This window comes from Hemicordylus capensis, chromosome 3 (assembly GCF_027244095.1).
Source record: "Hemicordylus capensis ecotype Gifberg chromosome 3, rHemCap1.1.pri, whole genome shotgun sequence".
NCBI classification, from domain to species: domain Eukaryota; kingdom Metazoa; phylum Chordata; class Lepidosauria; order Squamata; family Cordylidae; genus Hemicordylus; species Hemicordylus capensis.
Window position 1 is genome coordinate 258305268 of NC_069659.1, and position 18623 is coordinate 258323890.

Below are 18623 nucleotides of genomic sequence, written 5' to 3' on the forward strand. Positions count from 1 at the left end.
ATGTGTTAGACATCGATTTGGTTTTCAGAAGTTCTTTTGCATTATAATTTCTAAGTGACCTACATTGATGAATTCGTTCCTACTAGTTAAGGGAAAGATTTTTTACAAAATAGGTTAGGTTGGCACAACTATGAATAACTTTAATTATTAGACTTTCAAAAGAAAATGTTCTTACTATGAACTTCTGGGGTGTTTTTTTTTTTTTTTTTTGCTTTAGAGGGAATTCCAACATATCAAGATAGCTGCACCTTCTCCTGGAACAGCAGTCTCCGCTCCTCCAATAGCTAGCCCACCCACCAAGACTAGACCAAAAGAGTAGCAATAACTCCTCAATTGCTCCATAAACAAACATGTAAGTCAGAACGTCAACTAGTGGGAACTTAGAACAATTATACTGAAACTTAGAAAGACAACAGTGTAGAAAAAGGACCTCCTAGGATTCCCTGTTTACCTCCTCCCATGTGGACATTAAAGAGAGAAGCCTTCTAAACAGTGCAAACAGCAAAAGAAAAAAAGACGAGACACAAAGAACAGGAATTCACTGTAAGAATTTATCTTTTCTCCTATGGTTCCTAGAGGGCATTCCAAAGCACTGGGATGTAAAACAGCAGTACTGTTCCAAGGTGTGGGCTTCTAGGAGATCAGACATTCACATAACAGCCAGTTTTCTGCAAGGCATTTTGCTCCACAGCTTGCATCTGCAGATGCAAACATATCCATTTTGTAATGCTTGGGAGAGGTGTGCAAAGATGCCCAGACAGCTGCCCTACAAATATCACCTAGACTAGAGATACCTTGGAAGGCTGTAGCAGTAAGCACCCCTCTAAGGGAATGAGATGTGATTCCAGTTCAAGATTTCGAAGATCCCTCCAGCTGGGATGCCTCCAGCTAGCTTGAATGAATATGTTGATCAGTTTGGGAAACCACAGATGTCTGGGCCAGTATAGGGCCACCTAGATCACCTTTACCATCCACTCTTCTATTTCAAATAAATGGAAGAAATAGTAGAAGTAAAGTGAAAGTGCAGAGCAGCCCATCAGGTCAGTTTAGTTCCAGTGCATATAGACAAGGGTGAACCTTTGCATCTGGATGTTCTTTGGAGTGACAAAAATATCCATCCAGGTATCCTGAAGTGGTGAACAATTAATTGGAAAACCTTTGCGTGAAACCTCCACTTCTGATTCCTGGATTGAGATTCTTATGAGCCAATCTACTGCTGTTTGGTTTCTTACCAGGTCCTCAGCTAAGATAGTGCCGATTCATTCCAAGAGATTGCTGGTTTCTTGGTGAAGAAATTTGGAATTTGTCACCCACTCCCTGCCTGGTAATGCAAGTTTCAGGTGACACATTACCAGTTTTAATGAGGAGATGTTTGCTGGCTATGCAATGTTGGAAGGTAAATGGTAAATGTAAACATAAATAAATAGATAGATAGATAGATAGATAGATAGAGCCACTCTGGACTGCCCTCAGTTCCAGTCCATTGATGCTCATCTGAGATTCTCATTTAGATCAAGTTCCTTGAGCGATCTGCCCACCGACCCCCACCCCCGAACAGGCATGTGTCTGTTACCAATCCAGAAACTGGAGAAGACGTTATAAAACCTCCACTTTCAGCTGTTTTCTGTTTAGGATTGGTTCCTGGAAAGTAATAGCCTTTATAGTGTTCTGATATAGAAGCATTACTATGCCTCCAGTCTCAAAGGACACCATCATGCCCAGTAACTGAGCAAAGCCATGAAGGTCCATCCTTTTCACCATCTTCACTTCTTCTTGAGGTGCTATCTCCTACTGGATGTCAGCCATCATTAAGGCTAGACTTTGGATGCTGCTGCTCTAAAAGGTTGTAAGGATTGCATCCAAACCATTCTCACAGATTTTTCTGCCAGGATGTTCTTCGTCTTCCAACACTTCTGCCTTTACTCTTCCCCTGAATGATTAACTGCAGTAAGGAGTATTTCCTCCCTCTGATAATATTCCAAGATATTGAAGTTTTCTTCTCATAATAATGTTAATTAGCGCGCTCTCGCTCTCTCCATTCTTCTCAAAACTTCCTCATTCCTTCTATATACCCATGATATTCTTAATAAACGTTGATATATTAAGAATATCATCAGAGCTTGAAAGATTCTAGTTTGTTAATACTCTGTTTTTTAAGTGGCATTTTCATAATCAATGAAACATAGATGTCTGTGTTCATATCAAGGCATCTTTGTATGAGAATGTTCATTCAGAATAATGCCTCTCTTGTTCCCATTCCATTTCTAGACCCAAACTGGGTCTCACATATCTATCTCCAGCTTCTTGTAAATTCTGTTGTGGATAAACTTCAGGAATATTTTTAATGCATGACTCATGAGGCATGTACTTGGTCCTGTACTCAGAACAGTCCTTTGTGTTATTTTTCTTAGGTAACAATACGAAAGAATTGTTTCTTGTTTCTCAGGTTACAATAGTAACAAGGTAACAATAAGAAACAATATTGTTTCTTCGGTAACAATACAATTCGTGTGGCATAATTCCAGTTTTATATATAGTATTATAGAGATCAACCAGCAGTTGTATCTCTTCTCCTTCTGTTAGCTTGAGGAACTCAACTGGTACCTCGTCTGGACCGACAGCTTTCATTTCTTTAGTGTTTTTCATGGCGTATTCTACTTTTTCGTGTGTTATTTCCGGTGTCTGCTCATTACTACTCACTTGATATTGTTCATTTCTGTTGTCATCAGACAGTTCTTAAATCATCTTCATTGATTTCATTAATATGAGGATCTGTTACTGTTCATTCAAATATCAACTGTTACGTCCAGATCTAATCATTCTGCTGGGTGCAGTGAGCTCTTCTCCATGTTTGTCACAGAGCTGTAGTCCTGTAGACAGGACAGCATAGCATGTATCTCACTTCTTCCTAATGAGGAAACCCCTCCAAGTATGGGGGAAGATCCTCCATGGGTCCTCAGATGTGCCATCAGGGCCGCAAGTACCTTGGTAAATAGCTAGATATTTACATCTGTCTGAAAGTCAAGGCCCTGTACTAGAAAGTGTAGGTTGCCTATGTAAACAGAAGGAACCAGATCAAAGAATGAAAATAGGCTTTGGACATGTTGACAGATGCAAACAAATCCTGCCTGGTGCTGGCCTGTATTTTTCATAAATGCTTCTTTCTGAAAAAACCTGTTCAGCTACTTCAGGTCTAAGACAGTTCTCACGTCTCCATTGTTCTTTGGCACCAAGGGAAAAAAAAGAAGACTTGATCCCAAATAGCCTTTGGGTCAGAGGTACTGGTTTAACTGTGCAGATGTCCGCTATATGTTTGATGGCACCTAACAGTGCCTGGTGCCTCAAGGGACTCTGCAATCTCTTTGACTCTAGAATCTTGTCCCTGGGCTGGCATACAAATTCTAATGCATAGCCTTTTGATACTACCTCCTGTCCTGACTCACACATCTGAGGTTGACTGAGTCCAGATGGATGTATAGTAAAGATGGTTCAGGGTGTGTGTGGGAGATCTGACATCAGGTGGAAGACTGCTGCTTCAGTCCTTTATGGTATATGGAGGCAAAGGCACTGAAAGGGTGTGGATAGGTTGCTCTGCTGGCAGGTTTGAACTCTGTCCACTTGGGCTTGTATCTTAAGAATCTAAAAACAGCTCTGCTGGATCATGTCCGAGACCTATCTAGTCCAGCATCCTGTTTCCCAGAGTGGCCCACTAGATGCCTCTGAGAAGCCCACAGGCAAGAGCTGGATGTACAGGATCTGCAGACAAGAAGGCTCTGCAGGGGCTCAGTCATACAGTAACCTCTTTTAGCTGCAAGTAGTGCTGTTTTCTTATCAGATTTGATGAGAACCAATTCCAGAGGCTCTCCAAAGAATTTAGCACATGCAAAAGATGAGCTTGCTAATTTGGCTTGAGAATCCTTCTGCCTCCCAGTTCCAAAACCAAATATTCCTCCAAGCTACCACATTTGCATCCAATGGCATCCAAAGAAGAGTTAGCCAGCAATGAAGCACCATTTTTGTCAGTCTATCTTAGATTTTCATCAGTCCATCAGCCTGGAAGCAAATTCGAGCCCCACCAGGTCTTTTGCCCAGAGGTAGATGATTCTGGCAAACAAATAAGAAGGCTGCAGCAAATGCTTCAGAATCTCTATGTAGAGTTACTGCTAGCCATTTAGCAATCCTTTGGTCTACCTTCCCCATTTGTTTGGAACTCTCGGCAGCTCCTAAAATCCCTTGCTGTAGTGACTGCTAGGTATGGCTAGTTTGCAAGGGTAGGGTATTCACCTTGTAATGGAGCCAGAACTTGGTGTTAGATCCTCTCTGTTGTTCCACAAAAAGACATTATCCTGATGCTTTGGAGTGCCTTCCAAGAACACTAATTACTAAGTAAATTATTGGTCCTTTAAAAAAATCACCAATTCTCTAATTACATCTTAATGAATACAACAGAGAGGGAGTGCTGGCTTCTAAAGACAGTTAGAATATGTGTGATTTTATTTAGTCTTAGATAGATGTGTATTCAGGGTCAACAGAGGACTTGAGAGTGCAGAAGCTCTCAATTATTTAACTATCATACACCAGTGACCCTGACAGGAGAACAAATGACATTCTGTGGGAGTGTTGTAAAGTATTTATCTATCTCACAAGGTTTATCATTTTGGGGGATTATATGTATTCAATGGCATTTTGCTTGAATAGCCTCTAAGAGGCCAATTCAAATGTTAGTTGCCCCATCATCCCTAATGGGACTGTAACTGAATAGGAGTCGACTTCTAAGGGGGTTAATCTTGCCAGGTGAGGGGCTGATTCCCTGTTTAAAATTATCAGCTTGCCTCTTTCATAATAAAAGCAGGATCTCCCGGTTCACTTGTTTCCCAAGGTGGTAGAGTGGGGGAAAGGCAGAAGGAGTAGGTGACAAAGGCCTAGTCTTCTTTTCTTTCTAGGTATAATATGGGTAGGTGGGGAAGCAAAATAATATCTGAATACAATTAATACATTGGGAAACTGTTGCACAAATGAGACCAAATGGGTATTTGGATTTTGACCTGGTCCATAGATTTTGTTACTTTTGTTTAAAAAATTTTCTTGTAACATATTAACAAAGGAGATTATTGCAGTCATTTGTTTTGTAATATGTTTTCTCATGGATGTTTTCTCATCTGTACAGTATATCCCCATTTTCAAGCCCTATTCAAACATTTTGTTGTACAAACTTGTACATGTTGTTGTATGAATGACTGTACCTGCATTCATTTAAAAGTGAAAATTGAATGGTACAGGCCTCTCAAAAACGTGGTACATATAGGAAGCATACGTTTACCTGCGTTCAACATGTGAATTACTATAGCTGTGTATAGTAATTGGGTTACAGACAGTATTCACTTTGGGTTACAGACAGTATTCACTGTGACCCTTTGCAGGACATTGAACCACATGAGTTGTACTGACTTATGGTATGTTGCTGCCTAATACTGTGGCCAAAGCAAATTAGTAAAGAAACCAGGCAACAGAGAGACCAGGTCACTTTAGCTAGTGTAGCTTCTTTTTCAGTCCTGAAAAAGAAGGGATTGCCAGTGAATTAGGCCCTCTGCTTCTCACAGTTCCTAGCTGGGAGGTAGGTAGGTGGTTGAGCCTTTGTGGGTGCACTGTTTCCGGAGGCGGAGAGAGACAGAATGGCTCAACATTAGGTACAAGTTCCACATACATACACCCCAACCATTAATTGTCTCTTGGAAAAAGACTCCCATCTCTAAATCCTAACTAGATAGGGATAAACAGAGAGAAAGCCAAAAACAAACCCTTGAATTTCGCATTTTGTCTCCAGGTTCTGCTGAGACCCCGCTGTCAGCTAACTAGACATGGTCGGTTTGGGAGCTCTGAAGACTCCCCTTGGTGCCATCTGCAAGTCAGTTCTGCCTGCTGGTAAAATGAGGAGCAATCTCCTAGGTTAGAAGTGCCCCACTCCAGCTCCTTTGCAGAAGAACAACTTTAAAACATTTATAGCAGATCAAACCTGCCTACCAGTTAAGATTATTGTCAGAGGCACTCCTCTGGATGCTGCTGCCTTCTGAGGTCAGGCAGGTAGCTACCAGAGAGGGACTTTCCAGGAGTAGTGTCCAAATAGTGAAACTTCTTCCCTAGCCATGTTCACCTGGTGCCTTTGTTTCTATCCTTTAAAGGCTAAGCAAAGTCCTGTTCTCTGGGACCATTAATTCAACATTTGATGGCTTCTTGTTTCCCCTTGGGAAAAAGCTTAAAGATGCGCCAACTTCAAAAATCACCCCTTTGCCCAATTTCTTTGAAATTTGAGTGGTAGCTTCCACCCATTGGGTGCTACCACCCATCTCACTCTTTTGCCCCTGGAACCCCCTTTTTTTGCCCCAAATCAATTCAGATTTGAAAAATCCAGGTACAAATCAAATCTGGGTGATTGAGGGGGCAGATTCGGATGCAAAACAAATTGGGGGTGATTCAATTCAGGTACAAATCGTATCAAACAAAATCAATTCGTGCACATCCCTAAAAAGTATGGCACCAGTGAAGATGGGTCATGGAGCACCTGAAGCCAGAACAGGAGCAGTGGCAATGGTGGGAAAGAAAAGGAGCAGGGGGACTTTCATACTCAGAGTAAATTTTTACCTCCACTTTTCTTCTCTCTGCTAATTATTTTGTTGAAACCAAGCCAGAGAGATGCAAATGTTTCTCCCACCTTTTTGGTCATTTTTTAAACAGCTTTTCAATGGAATATGGAGTAATGCACTTTCAAAATATACGTAGTTATGATATTTATAGAGGTCACTCTCACGACCAGCTCAACATGGGCTAACGCAGTCCTACCAAAGTAGAGCTAGTTGTGAGAAGTGCTAAGATTGATCCCAGTGCTCCTCAGCCAGGTAGCCCTGGTTTGAAACCTGGGCAAAAAGTGAGGGAGGAGGGCGCATGTACACCCTCCTCCCTCACTGGCTGGTCATGTCAACTCGGGCTAGCAGCCTGAGTGTCCATAGAGGCTGGGCAGAAGAAGTGCCAGGCAGCAGGGAAACTCCCCAGTGCATCACACTATTGTGTATTGCAGAAGGACCCAGCCTGCTTTCCCCCCTCCCCTTTGCCACTCTTGAAGCGCTTGCACACTGGCCATGTGCACAGCACTTTGGAGCCTGGGAGCAGCTCTGACCGTGTGGGGGAAGGCAGGCAGGCAGGTTCCTGCCTTGCCCCCATCCCTCCCTGCCTGCAGTGGTTTTGGTCATGTGGACAACCCTATAGGGTTCTATAAATGCTATAGTTCTATAAATTTAATTAAATTCAAAGTTTTAAAAAGTATGAGGAGAGTGCCCCCGCCCCTTGTTCATATGTTACTAGTTCTTCTGACTAGAATATTCAAGCCAGGACTTGACAAATCCCAAACACCAGGGAGCCATGGTACCTAGAGATGTATTATTATTATTATTGTTTACACAGTCAAACAAATGTTATTGACTGGTTTGTTTTATCCAGACATCGAGTCCTTCCCAAGGACCTGGGATGGCTGAATTTTATTATCAATATTGTTGCTGTTATTATTATAGATATTGTCGCAGAATATAGGCTGTTCCCAGTAAAGTTGCTTTTTGTAATTGGCTGATGGTGATTTCTGTGGCCCCTATGGTGTTGAGGTGCTTTTAATTATTATTAGTATTGTTGTTATTATTAGTCACCCAGCAAGTGTCATGGCTGAATGGGGATTTGAACTTGGGTCTCCCCGGTCCTAGTCTAGCATTCTAACCACTACACCACACTGGCTCAATGTAACCATGGTGCATAAATTAGGATAGTCAAGAGTTAGTTTTTTAATCAAATATGCATTTGGCCAAGGCAACTCTGTTTCTGTTCGAAGTATTTTTCTTGTAAAAGGGATAAAGAGAAACCACTATCCATGAAGTCCACTAAGAGAAGTAGAGAAGTCCACTATCCATGGCTCCTAATTTATTGGGCTGACTCCCAGATTTTTTTTTTAAATGTCAAAGATAAAAGCAGGATACATTCATGGAATCCCAAAACATTTGAACATTATTGCACATAATAATCTGTCTATATATTTCTCTTAGGCATACCCCTTGCTAATCTCGTGTGGCGGCTCTTGCGAGAGTTCACTAGCAGCTGCTGGATAGCGACGGGGACGGGTAGGTGGGGGGAATGAAACTGCTGGCCAGGAGAACGGCCGAGCAGGGAGCAGAGAGGGCAGCCCAGCCTCTCTCTCCAGTACACCTGCTTGGCCAAATACAAGGATGGCCCGCACTGGGGCCGAATGTGAAGATCAGCCAGGTAGGCAGTGGAGAGAGCATAGGCAAGGACAGCAAGGATGGCAGCAGGCAGGCAGGTGGGGAGAAAATAGCGGCAGCAGGCGGGCAAAACTACAGGCGCAGATGCTCTGTGCCTGGCCCAGCAAGTATATTTATATAGTCACTAAATGGACCATCTTAGTAAGCATATTCGGGGTATAATAGAGAAACATCACACAAAAAGCAGCACATTCAAAACCAGCAGGTTTACCTTTCACTTTATTTTGTTTTAAGCTTTATCTTCTTCTTTTGCACATAACTGTAAAATATTGGCATTTGCAAATACACCAAAAACCCAATAATCAGAAACTTCTGTATTCAAACTTACGAAACCCACTGCCAACTTAACTTGGAAATCCAAGATCAATATTTTAACACAATCTATAACTGTAGTAGTAAAGCCTTTCAGGTACAAGCAGTTAATTGCAGACTGCACTGTTTACTGTAATGGAAGGGGCTGTTCTTCATATGGATAGAATTGCTGAGGCAGAGCTCAGCTCTCCAGTGAACTGAACAGAAGCAGACATGCTCAGAATCTGCATATATGCACCATAGTACTTATATGGGGATCTTGGGCAGAGTTATTGCATCTTATGTACAATGCCCTGAAATGAGAAATTATTTTCCTTTCTGATCAATTGAGATTCTGAATGCTGACAATCCTTGCAAATCAGTTTTTAAAGAAAATATAATTACAAAGATGTTAATCTCACTTATTCAAAACATGTTATTATCTAAATATTCTGCTCTACGTGCCTACCACCAACCAAATAAAAGGTTGATGTAATTGTACTTAACACTGCTATGTTCACTGACAGCATACTGAAATGGAACTAAGCAAACCACAGGCCAAGGATATTGGAGTTAGTGACCCCTAAATGTACTGTTATGAAATTCACCAGAATCCTATTGGATAAGGGAGCTTTCATTTACATAATAACTAGGATATTATTAATCCCTTTTCTCAGACTGGCTAAGGGCTATTAGCCACAGTCCATGAAGTAGAATAATCACTGAACAGTTGAGAGCTAATTCAGCTAGGGGATTCTAAGTGATACATACTTGTGAGGGTATAACCCACTCAAAAAGAATTTGCTAACAGCTGTGCCATTAAACTCATCAACCTACCTAACCCCTGAAAACAAAGTAATTCATGTTTAGATTATTTTGGAAAGGGGCAGGGGTGAATTGATAGTGGTTCAGTGGAATGTTTAAGATAGGATAAGAATGTTTAAGGCAAGCGTTTCTACCTGCTTATGAATGGATGTAATGGCATTGCTTAGATATTGGCAACATTCTGAAGAAAACAACACATCTGATACTTTGCTCCAAAGCTGTTATTCAGAGTGAGATTCACTATGAAATTCCTTATATTGAGAGAATTGTGATTCACAACAGGGGCCACACAGATTTCACACACCCAAAAAAGAGTTAATGGATATTTTTAATTTTGCTATGATGCTGACTCCCTGACTCTCAGTATTCACAGCCTGCAAGGGGAGCTATACATCCTAGAAGCACTGGCTATTGAGTTGTCAGACAGTGATCAAAGGGAGACACTAACCCCACTATGTGATTTCCTGTTCAAGCTTTTTACTGATCAGGGAGGAGAGTTCTAATGGCGTGCCAGGCTGAAAGCCCGCTCCTTTCCAATGCAGTGGCCCCACCCTGCAGTGAGCCTTCATGAAGGACAGGTACACAACCAAAGCAGGAGAGCTGAAACTTATTGGAATCAAAGCTGTTCCTGGGACTGTTTACATCTTCATATCAAGCAAGCTCAGCACGACCATTAAGCACCCTGGATGGCCTATTTGCCTTAGTGCAGCCAAGTTCATTGCTGAAAGCAACGTTTAGGTTTTGTCACTCAGTGAGGAAGCTCTTCCTAGCCAACTTTAAAAGAAAAAAGAAAACCCAAAAACCTCTCATCAAACCCAGCTATGGAAGAAGGGAACATCATCCCTTAGATAAGGAATACCCTCTACAGGTAAACTTGCCTGCAGGCCCAGGGGAAACCAAGAAGGAGAGAGAGAGAGAGCTGCTGCAGCCTGAGGATTCTGTTCCCTTATAGTTGGCTGCTCAATTAAGCCTTTTACCTTGGAGAACACCTAGAAAGGCTGCTTGTAATTTTCAGTTAGGGACATAACTACGCAAAAAAGAAAGGCTTGAGCCTGGTGCCCAAAGGGAACAAGATGGATAGTTTTATTTAAGATAAATGAAGTTGTATTTGCATGAACTATTCCACTACATCATTTTAGCCAAAATATATCCCTTCCCCCGTAAAAAAATGTTCTGTGCTGCATTCTATAAATGACCCAGAAATGGTACTAGTTCTATAGGAAATCACCTTTCAAACACCTAAATTTTCTAACTTTACGTCACGCAAATTCTAGCAACTGCATGAAAGATGTGGAGATGCCAGTCACTACAAATGAGCAGGGCCCATCAGTATCTTCGTGCAATTCTGTGTCATTTGAATGAGATGTTTGGGCTACATGTTAGAGAGGCATTTTCTTCACATCCACCTGAGTATTGAAAAAAAATACAGATGTTCATAACTAATTCAAATTTGCTATGCATTAAATCTGTATTAAATTATATCATGACAGAAACATCTTAGTAAATCAAGTAATCAGTTGCTGCACTAATGTCCTCTTTGCATTAGAGAATTAAGTGTACAGTCTCTAAACTGTAACAGCAACCAAACCACTATTACTACAGTCACCTATGCAACACTTGGAGGCAGCTCATTATTTAATTCCATAAAACATGTTTATATGCAGTCAGAATCACTGGATATATAGTTACCGAATGCACATGTTGATCTAGAGAGGAAGTGCAGTATATAGTCATCCACACATAAGATCATGTGGCACTCTTTCAAAATGTTGGCCCATTGAGAATATTCAGAAATATTTTTGAGTTGATGGTTGGTTTACTAGGATATTCAGGGTGGAATCCGAAGGGCAACCTTTGCTGAAGCCTCTGCTGAACCTCCGCTAGCCCAGGGAAATGTTTGACTTTGAACAAACGACTGTTATGCCATTACCTAAGAACAGCCCTGCTGTATCAGGCCCAAGGCCCATCTAGTCCAGCATCCTGTTTCTCATAGTGGCCCACCAGATGCCTCTGAGAAGCCCACAGACAAGAGGTCATGTCCTCTCTCTTGTTGTTGCTCCACTGCAACAGGTATTTAGAAGTATCTTGCCTCTGAGGCTAGAGGTGGCCTATAGCCACCAGTAGTAGTCACTGATAGATCTGTCCTACTGAAATTGTTTTTGTCCCTTTTAAAGCCATCCAAGCTAGTGGCCATCATCAAATCCCACGACTGACAATTCCATAGATTAATTATGCATTATGTGAAAAAGTACATTATGCACTGTGTAAAAAAGTACTTCCTTTTATTGGTCCTAAATTTCCTGGCCTTTAGATTCATGGGATGAGCCCTAGTTCTAGTGTTGTGAAAGGTGGAGAAAAATTCCTCTCTGTCCACTTTCACATGCATAATTTTATATACCTCTATCATGTCTCCTCCCCATAGTTGCCTTTTTTTTCCAAGCTAAAAAGACCCAGATGCTCTATCCTTGCCTCATAAAGAAGGACCCTGATCATCTTTGTTACCCTCTTCTTCACCATTTCCAGTTCTACAATGTCCTTCTTAAGATATGGTGACCAGAACTGCACGCTGTACTCCAAATGTGGCTGCACAATAGTTTTTTACAAGGGCACTATATTATTAGCATTTTTATTTTCAACCCCCTTCCAAATGATCCCTAGCCTTTTTCACAGCTGCTGCGCATGGAGTCGACACTTTCAACGAGCTGTTCACCACAACCCCAAGATCTTTCTCCTGGTCAGTGTATATGTGAATTTGGGGTTTTTTGCCCCAATATGCATCATTTTACTCTTCCTTACACTGAACCACATTTGCCATTTTGCCGCCCACTCACAAGTTTGGAGAGATCCTTTTGGAGATCCTCACAATCTGTATTGGATTTCACTACCCTAAATAGTTTAGTGTCATCTGCAAATTTGGCCATTTCACTACTTATTCCAACTTCTAGATTATTTATGAAAAAGTTAAAGAGCACTGGTCCCAGTACAGATCCATGGGGAACCTTACTTCTTCCACTCTGAAAACTGTCCATTTATTCCTACTCTCTGTTTCCTGTCATTCAACTAGCTACCAATCCACACATGACCCCCTCCCCTTATCGCACAACTGCTAAATAGACTCAAGAGTCTTTGTCAAAAGCTTTTTGGAAGTCCAAGTATACTATGCCAACCATATCACCTTTATCCACATGCCTGTTGAGGCTCTCAAGGAACACCAAAGTATTAGTGAGGCAAGACTTTACCTTGCAGAAGCCGTGCTGGTTCTCCTTCAGACCAGTCCTTCTATATGTTTAACAATTTTGTCCTTAAGTTTGCTTTTAATCAATTTACCCAGCACAAAAGTTAAGCTAATAACCCTGTAGTTTCCCGGACCTCCCCTGGATCTCTTTTTGAAAATCATAGTTACATTAGCTACTTCCCAGGCTTCTGGTACAGAGTCTGATTTTGTAGGGACAAGTTACATAATTTTGTGAAGATATCAGCAATTTCACATTTGAGTTCCTTCAGAACTCTTAGATGGATGGGCCCAGGTGATTTGTTAATTTTTAGTTTTTCAAGACAGTTTAGAACATCTTCTCTCATCACCTCAAATTGGCCCAGTTCTTCAGTCTCCAGGCCCGAGAAGCTCAGTTCCGGAGTGGGTATATGGTCAGTATCCTCCACCGTGAAGACAGATGCAAATAACTCATTCAGCTTCTCTGCAATCTCTGCAATTTCACATCCTCATCATCTAAGGATACAAATGCCTCCCTGGCAGGTTTTCTGCTTCTGGTATATTTAAAGAAGTTTTTGACATTCCCCTTGACACTTGCAGCTATACAGGATAACCTAGTTATTCATGGTTCCGTGTATCCATCGGTGTCTAACAGACACCCGTTTCCATTATCCGCTGATACTAATGGGTTAAAACCCACATATCTGCGGTTCCTAGAAGACCAAGGAGCTCACTTCCACCCACCATTTTGTCTTGAGGAGAGAGAAGGATACAGGGGGAGCCATATTGTGGCTCATTTCTGGGGGGGGGAAGACTTTTTCCTGTGATTTTTCATTGTTGGGGGCACATTTTGTCCTTTCGAGGGAATGCCTGGGCACATGGGGGAGTTTTGGGGCTTTTTCAGATTTCCCCCTTGACTCTAACTCGCCCTTCCCCATAGCCCTAATGCCTTGTTACTTGCAGTTCTGTTTCTCGCTGAACGGAACCCCCTCGAGTAATGAGGTACTCCTGTACGCTCCTCAAATTCTCTTTTTGCATCCGTTATTGTCTCCTTGAATTTCTTTTGCTAGAGTTTATGTTCTTTTCTATTCTTCTCACTTGGGCAGGACTTCCATTTACTAAAAGAAGTGATCTTCCCTTTTATAGCTTCCCTGACTCTACTTGAGAAAGCCATGCTGGCGTCTTCCTGAACTTGGTGGTACCTTTCCTTTTTCTTGGTATACATTCCCACTGAGTTTCTGTTATTGTGGTTTTAAATAAGCTGCATGCTTTCTAGAGTGATTTGACCTTCCTGATTTTCCCTTTCAGCTTCCTTTTTACCAGTCCCCTCATTTTTGAGAAGTTTCCTCTTCTGGATTCCAATGCATCTGTGTTGGACATGCTTGGCAATGCTCCATTCACATATAAGCTGAATTGGATCACACTATGGTCACTGTTCCCCAATGGTTCTACAAGTCTGACATCTTGTACCAAGTCCTGGGCAGCACTTGGATTAAGTCCAAAGTCTCCTTCCCTCTGGTTGTTTCCACAACCATCTGTTCTAAGGCACAGTCATTTAGTATGTCTAGAAATGTGGCCTTTCTGTCAGTGCTCACATGTGAATTTGCTCAGTCTATATGAGGGTAATTGAAGTCACCCTTTATTACATCTCTGTCTCTCTTTGACACCTCTCTGATTTGCTTTTCCAACTCATTCTGAGCTCAAAACAGGCCATTTATTTTAAGGGCATTCTGTTTCATGCTTGAAACACTCGAAAATGGACCGTTTCAAGTTTGAATCTATTTGCATATTTCTACTCCCAACTGCATTTCCCAACATTGTTGGTGCCAAGGTGCACCATGACAGCTGACTCCTCCCCAGCACTGCCTAACAGCCTATTTAGATTCTGAGTCACATCCACAACCTTCGCACCAGGCAAGCGTGTCACCATGTATGCAGGTCACAAACCCATCTCTCTATGCCCCTAACCACCCACTACTAGGAGGCCGCAAACCCCGGATTATCTTTTGTGCTAGAGGATATGGATGCATCACCCAAGGAAGGGGTCCCTTCTAAAGGAGCATTCCCCTCTTCCTCAAACTATGTCCTCCTTCCCTGAGGCATGACAGCAGAGGAGCTGTCAGCCTGGCAGTGGGATGTCTTTATCACATCCCTGAGGGTCTCATTCACATACCTCTGTGCCTCCCTGAGCTTCTTCAGATCAGCCACCTTGGCTTCGAGGGAACCAACTTGTTACCTGAGAGCCAGGAGCTCTTTGCATTGAGTGCACACCCACAACTTCTGCCTTTCACAAGCATATATTAACACTCCCTTCATTTTTAGAAGCAGATTGCTACATTGCATGAGGCGGGGCTTGTAAAAGACACAGATCTAAAGGCCCCCTTGGGCGTATGCACATGCACAGTTCTTTCTATCATGGCTTGAATTAAAGCCATGCTAATTCTAGACCTCTATTATTTAAGTGGCATTCATTTCCCATTCATTTCAAAACCAGCTGAAATGGTGGACAGGTGCAAAGCACATGTGTGTAAGACGTTATCAAACATAAACCTTTAGGGTTGTTATATTGGTGCATCCATATATCCTAATACTCTTTACTCCCTACATAAGATGATCCTGTAACTTCTCTTCAAAGTACAAGACAAAAACCAGCATAGCACACAAGGAAAACCCTTGTAGGTGTGTTCCTTATACACATGACATGGTGTAAACATGACATGACATTAGGTACATGGAATGCCTGTTCATGCCTCTCATATCTCTACCCAGCCTTCTATACTATGTAAGTAACTCATAATTGGAGCATGGTTAACTTGCATTAGACAGACAGAAAGAGAGGGTTGAGTGGGAATATAAGAAGCATATAGAGACCTCCCCTATTGCCTGCACTTATGTGCAGAAAGAGGGAATATGGGGCTCCAACTAGATCTATGCACACACATATTTATTGATGTTTATAAAGCATTGTTATTGCTATAAATTTCTAGATAGCTTGCTTAACATCTTTCACTTGCATTGTAATACTGAATGTTATGAGCTGAAGCCTACTCTTGCATAATTTAGGATAAGACCCCACACTTAATTTGCATTTTTATAACTTTCCCTGTAGTATAGCTGCTTAACCGAGTACTGTCTTGGTGCCCTGTGCTTTTTCAAAGGTTCACCTGTATTACAGCTCTTCAGCCATCAATTACTATTGAATTAGGAGTGGGCAACATATAGCCCAAGCACAGTGACTGCAGGGCACTCTTTCGATATCCAGGACTACATGACATGGTTCCAGAGAGAACGCTGAAAGCATAAGGACTCTCTGTAATGAGAAAGCAAGTTATAAGAGCACCACATTTGCTAAGTTTTTAGAGAAATATTTTTATGCCTTTTTTTTAATAAGGCACTGTCATTGAATAATGACTTTAAAGGTTGAGAGATGATAATGCTAGTGATCTTGGTTACTCTAGGTGCCATAGAATATTCACCTTATTGATGCACATCACTTGGAAAGATAGAACTCATCGCTGTCGTTTGCTAAATATGAGCATCTAATATGCAAATTGTATATGAACATCTCATTTATTCTGTTCATTTCAATTGTGGCCCTTTATATTGAACTGCCTCCCCGCCCGTGGATGCCACAGTTTACGAGCATCTTTATTTTCCTACCGCAGTCAGATGTAAAATTATGAACAGCTAATTTCATTAATAAATAGGAAAAGAGATAAAGTTTGCATTGCACTAAAAACAAAAATGCAACAAGGAGAAAGCAAATTCTCTTAATGATCTCGTGTTCTTATCTTTGTAGGCTTTCATATCGGACTGGTCAAGACACATCTAACTGTGACACATGCAGGAACAGTGCATGTATAATCTATAGGTAGGTTAATAATTCTCATATTCCCACTTTTTAAATTGAAAAAAATGATTTCATTCTTTAGTGGATAATAGAACACAAGTCACTATTTTAAATTGGTTATTCAGCAAGAAAGCACAGGAGATGAGAAAATTAATGTTTATCGTACTATAAAATCCAATTTATAAAATATTTCAAATACTTGAATGATGAGAAATGAGATAGAGATGCCCGTGGGTATTGTGTGTACTGGCACTGTGCAAGTACAAACGTCTGTAGTGGGCACATAATTCAGCATCTCCAGAGTCTTACCTTAAACTTTCATAGAGCCTTAAGGCTTCAGCTTCAAAGCATGTGAGCTTTCACGTGCTAGTAAAATATCAGGAATGCTTTCCACACTGCAGACCTATAGGGCCAGTTCAGATTACCATGGTATGTTGGGTCATAAACTCAATCAGAATGCCTGCCAGACACTCTTCCTTTTATCTTCTCACCTTATGCATCCAGGAATCCTGTAATGGCAGCTCCTCAGATCATCCAAGCCCAGGAGCAGAGGTTTAACTACAGTTCATAAGCTAGAATTAGGTCTCAGTCTAATATCTTGGGTTGAAAACTACAATTAAAACCTACAGCTTGTGGATTTGGATGGCATGTGGAACTGTGATTTTAACTAAACCAGGATTATTGCATCAGAAGGAAAGAGGGAAGAAAGGAGGGAGCAAATGGTCTCAGCAGGTGTTCCAGTTGCATTTACATTTAAACTGTCCCAAAGTATGTACCCCTAAAATGGTAAGATTTTAAGTGGATACGCTTATTTTGTTTCATGTTGACATTATGGGAACACATAGACAGTTGCAGCTCTCTGCAATGCATTTTCATGGTGAGCACACAGCGAAACAAACAGGTGCCTCCACATTACAGTTTTAGTGGCTCAATAACACAGGAATCTATTAGTCCATTAAAATGTAATATATTAAGTCACCTTTAGAAACTGGAGCCGAACAAGATTTTTAGTGATAAGGGATGAGGAGTCCTTCTCATTACTAATAGAAATGGGATAAATTATAAAAGATAAACACATAGGTGGGTTGCAAAAGATGTATCATGGGGCTGTATCCAAGTGTTGTCTTTAGCAAGTGGAATAATTTGGGGAAGGGGAGCAGATTTTGACTGAGCCTCCTACTTTCCTCTTAAGTCCCCCACATCCCCTGAAAATCTGCTTCTGAGGGTGAGGAACCTCAATTAACAGGATGGTATGATGCATAGGGGGTTGAAAAGAGGAGAGCATCAGAAATTTCCTTTTCAGGAACAGGATAGTAAGCAGGGTGGGGCTGGAGAGGGGAGTGGGGGAATTCCCCCCTTGTGCAGTTGAAAGTTCACCTACGCAAAGAAGGCAGAGTTTGAATACAATCCATAATTTATACAATTTGTTTAATTATGATGCAGAATTTTGCTATTTTCCACACAGCATAGATGATGCTGTATGGGAGGGAAAGATAGAGGACATAATACACACATGCCACAATTCTTTGGAGCAATCACAGGGCGGACTAGACCAGCAGGGGCAAATAGGAACTTGCTGGTGAAATAAGGGCCAAACAACATGTGCTTCCAACCAGAAGTGCCTCTTTTCTGTTAAATTTGGCTACATGGCTGAGTCTCCTATGCACTCTTTTTAACCACCTAGTGTATATCTCACCATAAAGGGTAGGGTGGGATGAAGTAATTACCATCCTTATGTAAGGGGTAAAGTGAGAATTTCAATCATGCAGGTATAGTGAGTACAAGGGAGCCAGAAACAAGCAGATTCATTAAAAGTTCAATTTTGGGATATTGTGTGTGGACTAAAAGAGGGCTCTGCATACAGGCAAACTTATATGTTGAATGGAAAAAAGAAAGGCTCCCCAGCAGTTTTCCAGTAAGTTGCCCACCTAAAAAGCCAGAGGAAGGTTGGATCTTGCCAGTACATTTACTGCTTCAACTTAATTTCAGGCAGACATTTTAGCACACTCCATTATTGGATGCTCGCGATCCAAACAAAACTAAAGGAGATTGGCAAGGTGTGGGAATGGGGACTTTTTTCTCAGGCAAGTGACAGTTCCAAGAAAGACCATGGTTGGGATTAGTAACAAAT

The 18623-nt window shown here is 41.5% G+C and overlaps 2 protein-coding genes across 12 annotated transcripts in view; one reads left to right on the forward strand and one right to left on the reverse strand.

The window, feature by feature from the left end:
• Positions 1–18623, reverse strand: part of DOCK1 (dedicator of cytokinesis 1) — a 645511-nt gene that overhangs the window by 382687 nt on the left and 244201 nt on the right. The window lies entirely within an intron of this gene.
• INSYN2A (inhibitory synaptic factor 2A) overlaps positions 1–18623 on the forward strand; it is a 182889-nt gene that overhangs the window by 134442 nt on the left and 29824 nt on the right. For 5 of the 6 annotated variants that reach the window (XM_053305334.1, XM_053305336.1, XM_053305333.1 and 2 more), the window contains one exon: positions 16442–16513. The exons of the other annotated variant lie outside the window; for it this stretch is intronic. In XM_053305334.1, coding sequence (XP_053161309.1) covers positions 16442–16513 — 72 coding nt within the window. The remainder of the gene's footprint in view (positions 1–16441; positions 16514–18623) is intronic. 6 annotated transcript variants of the gene reach the window in all.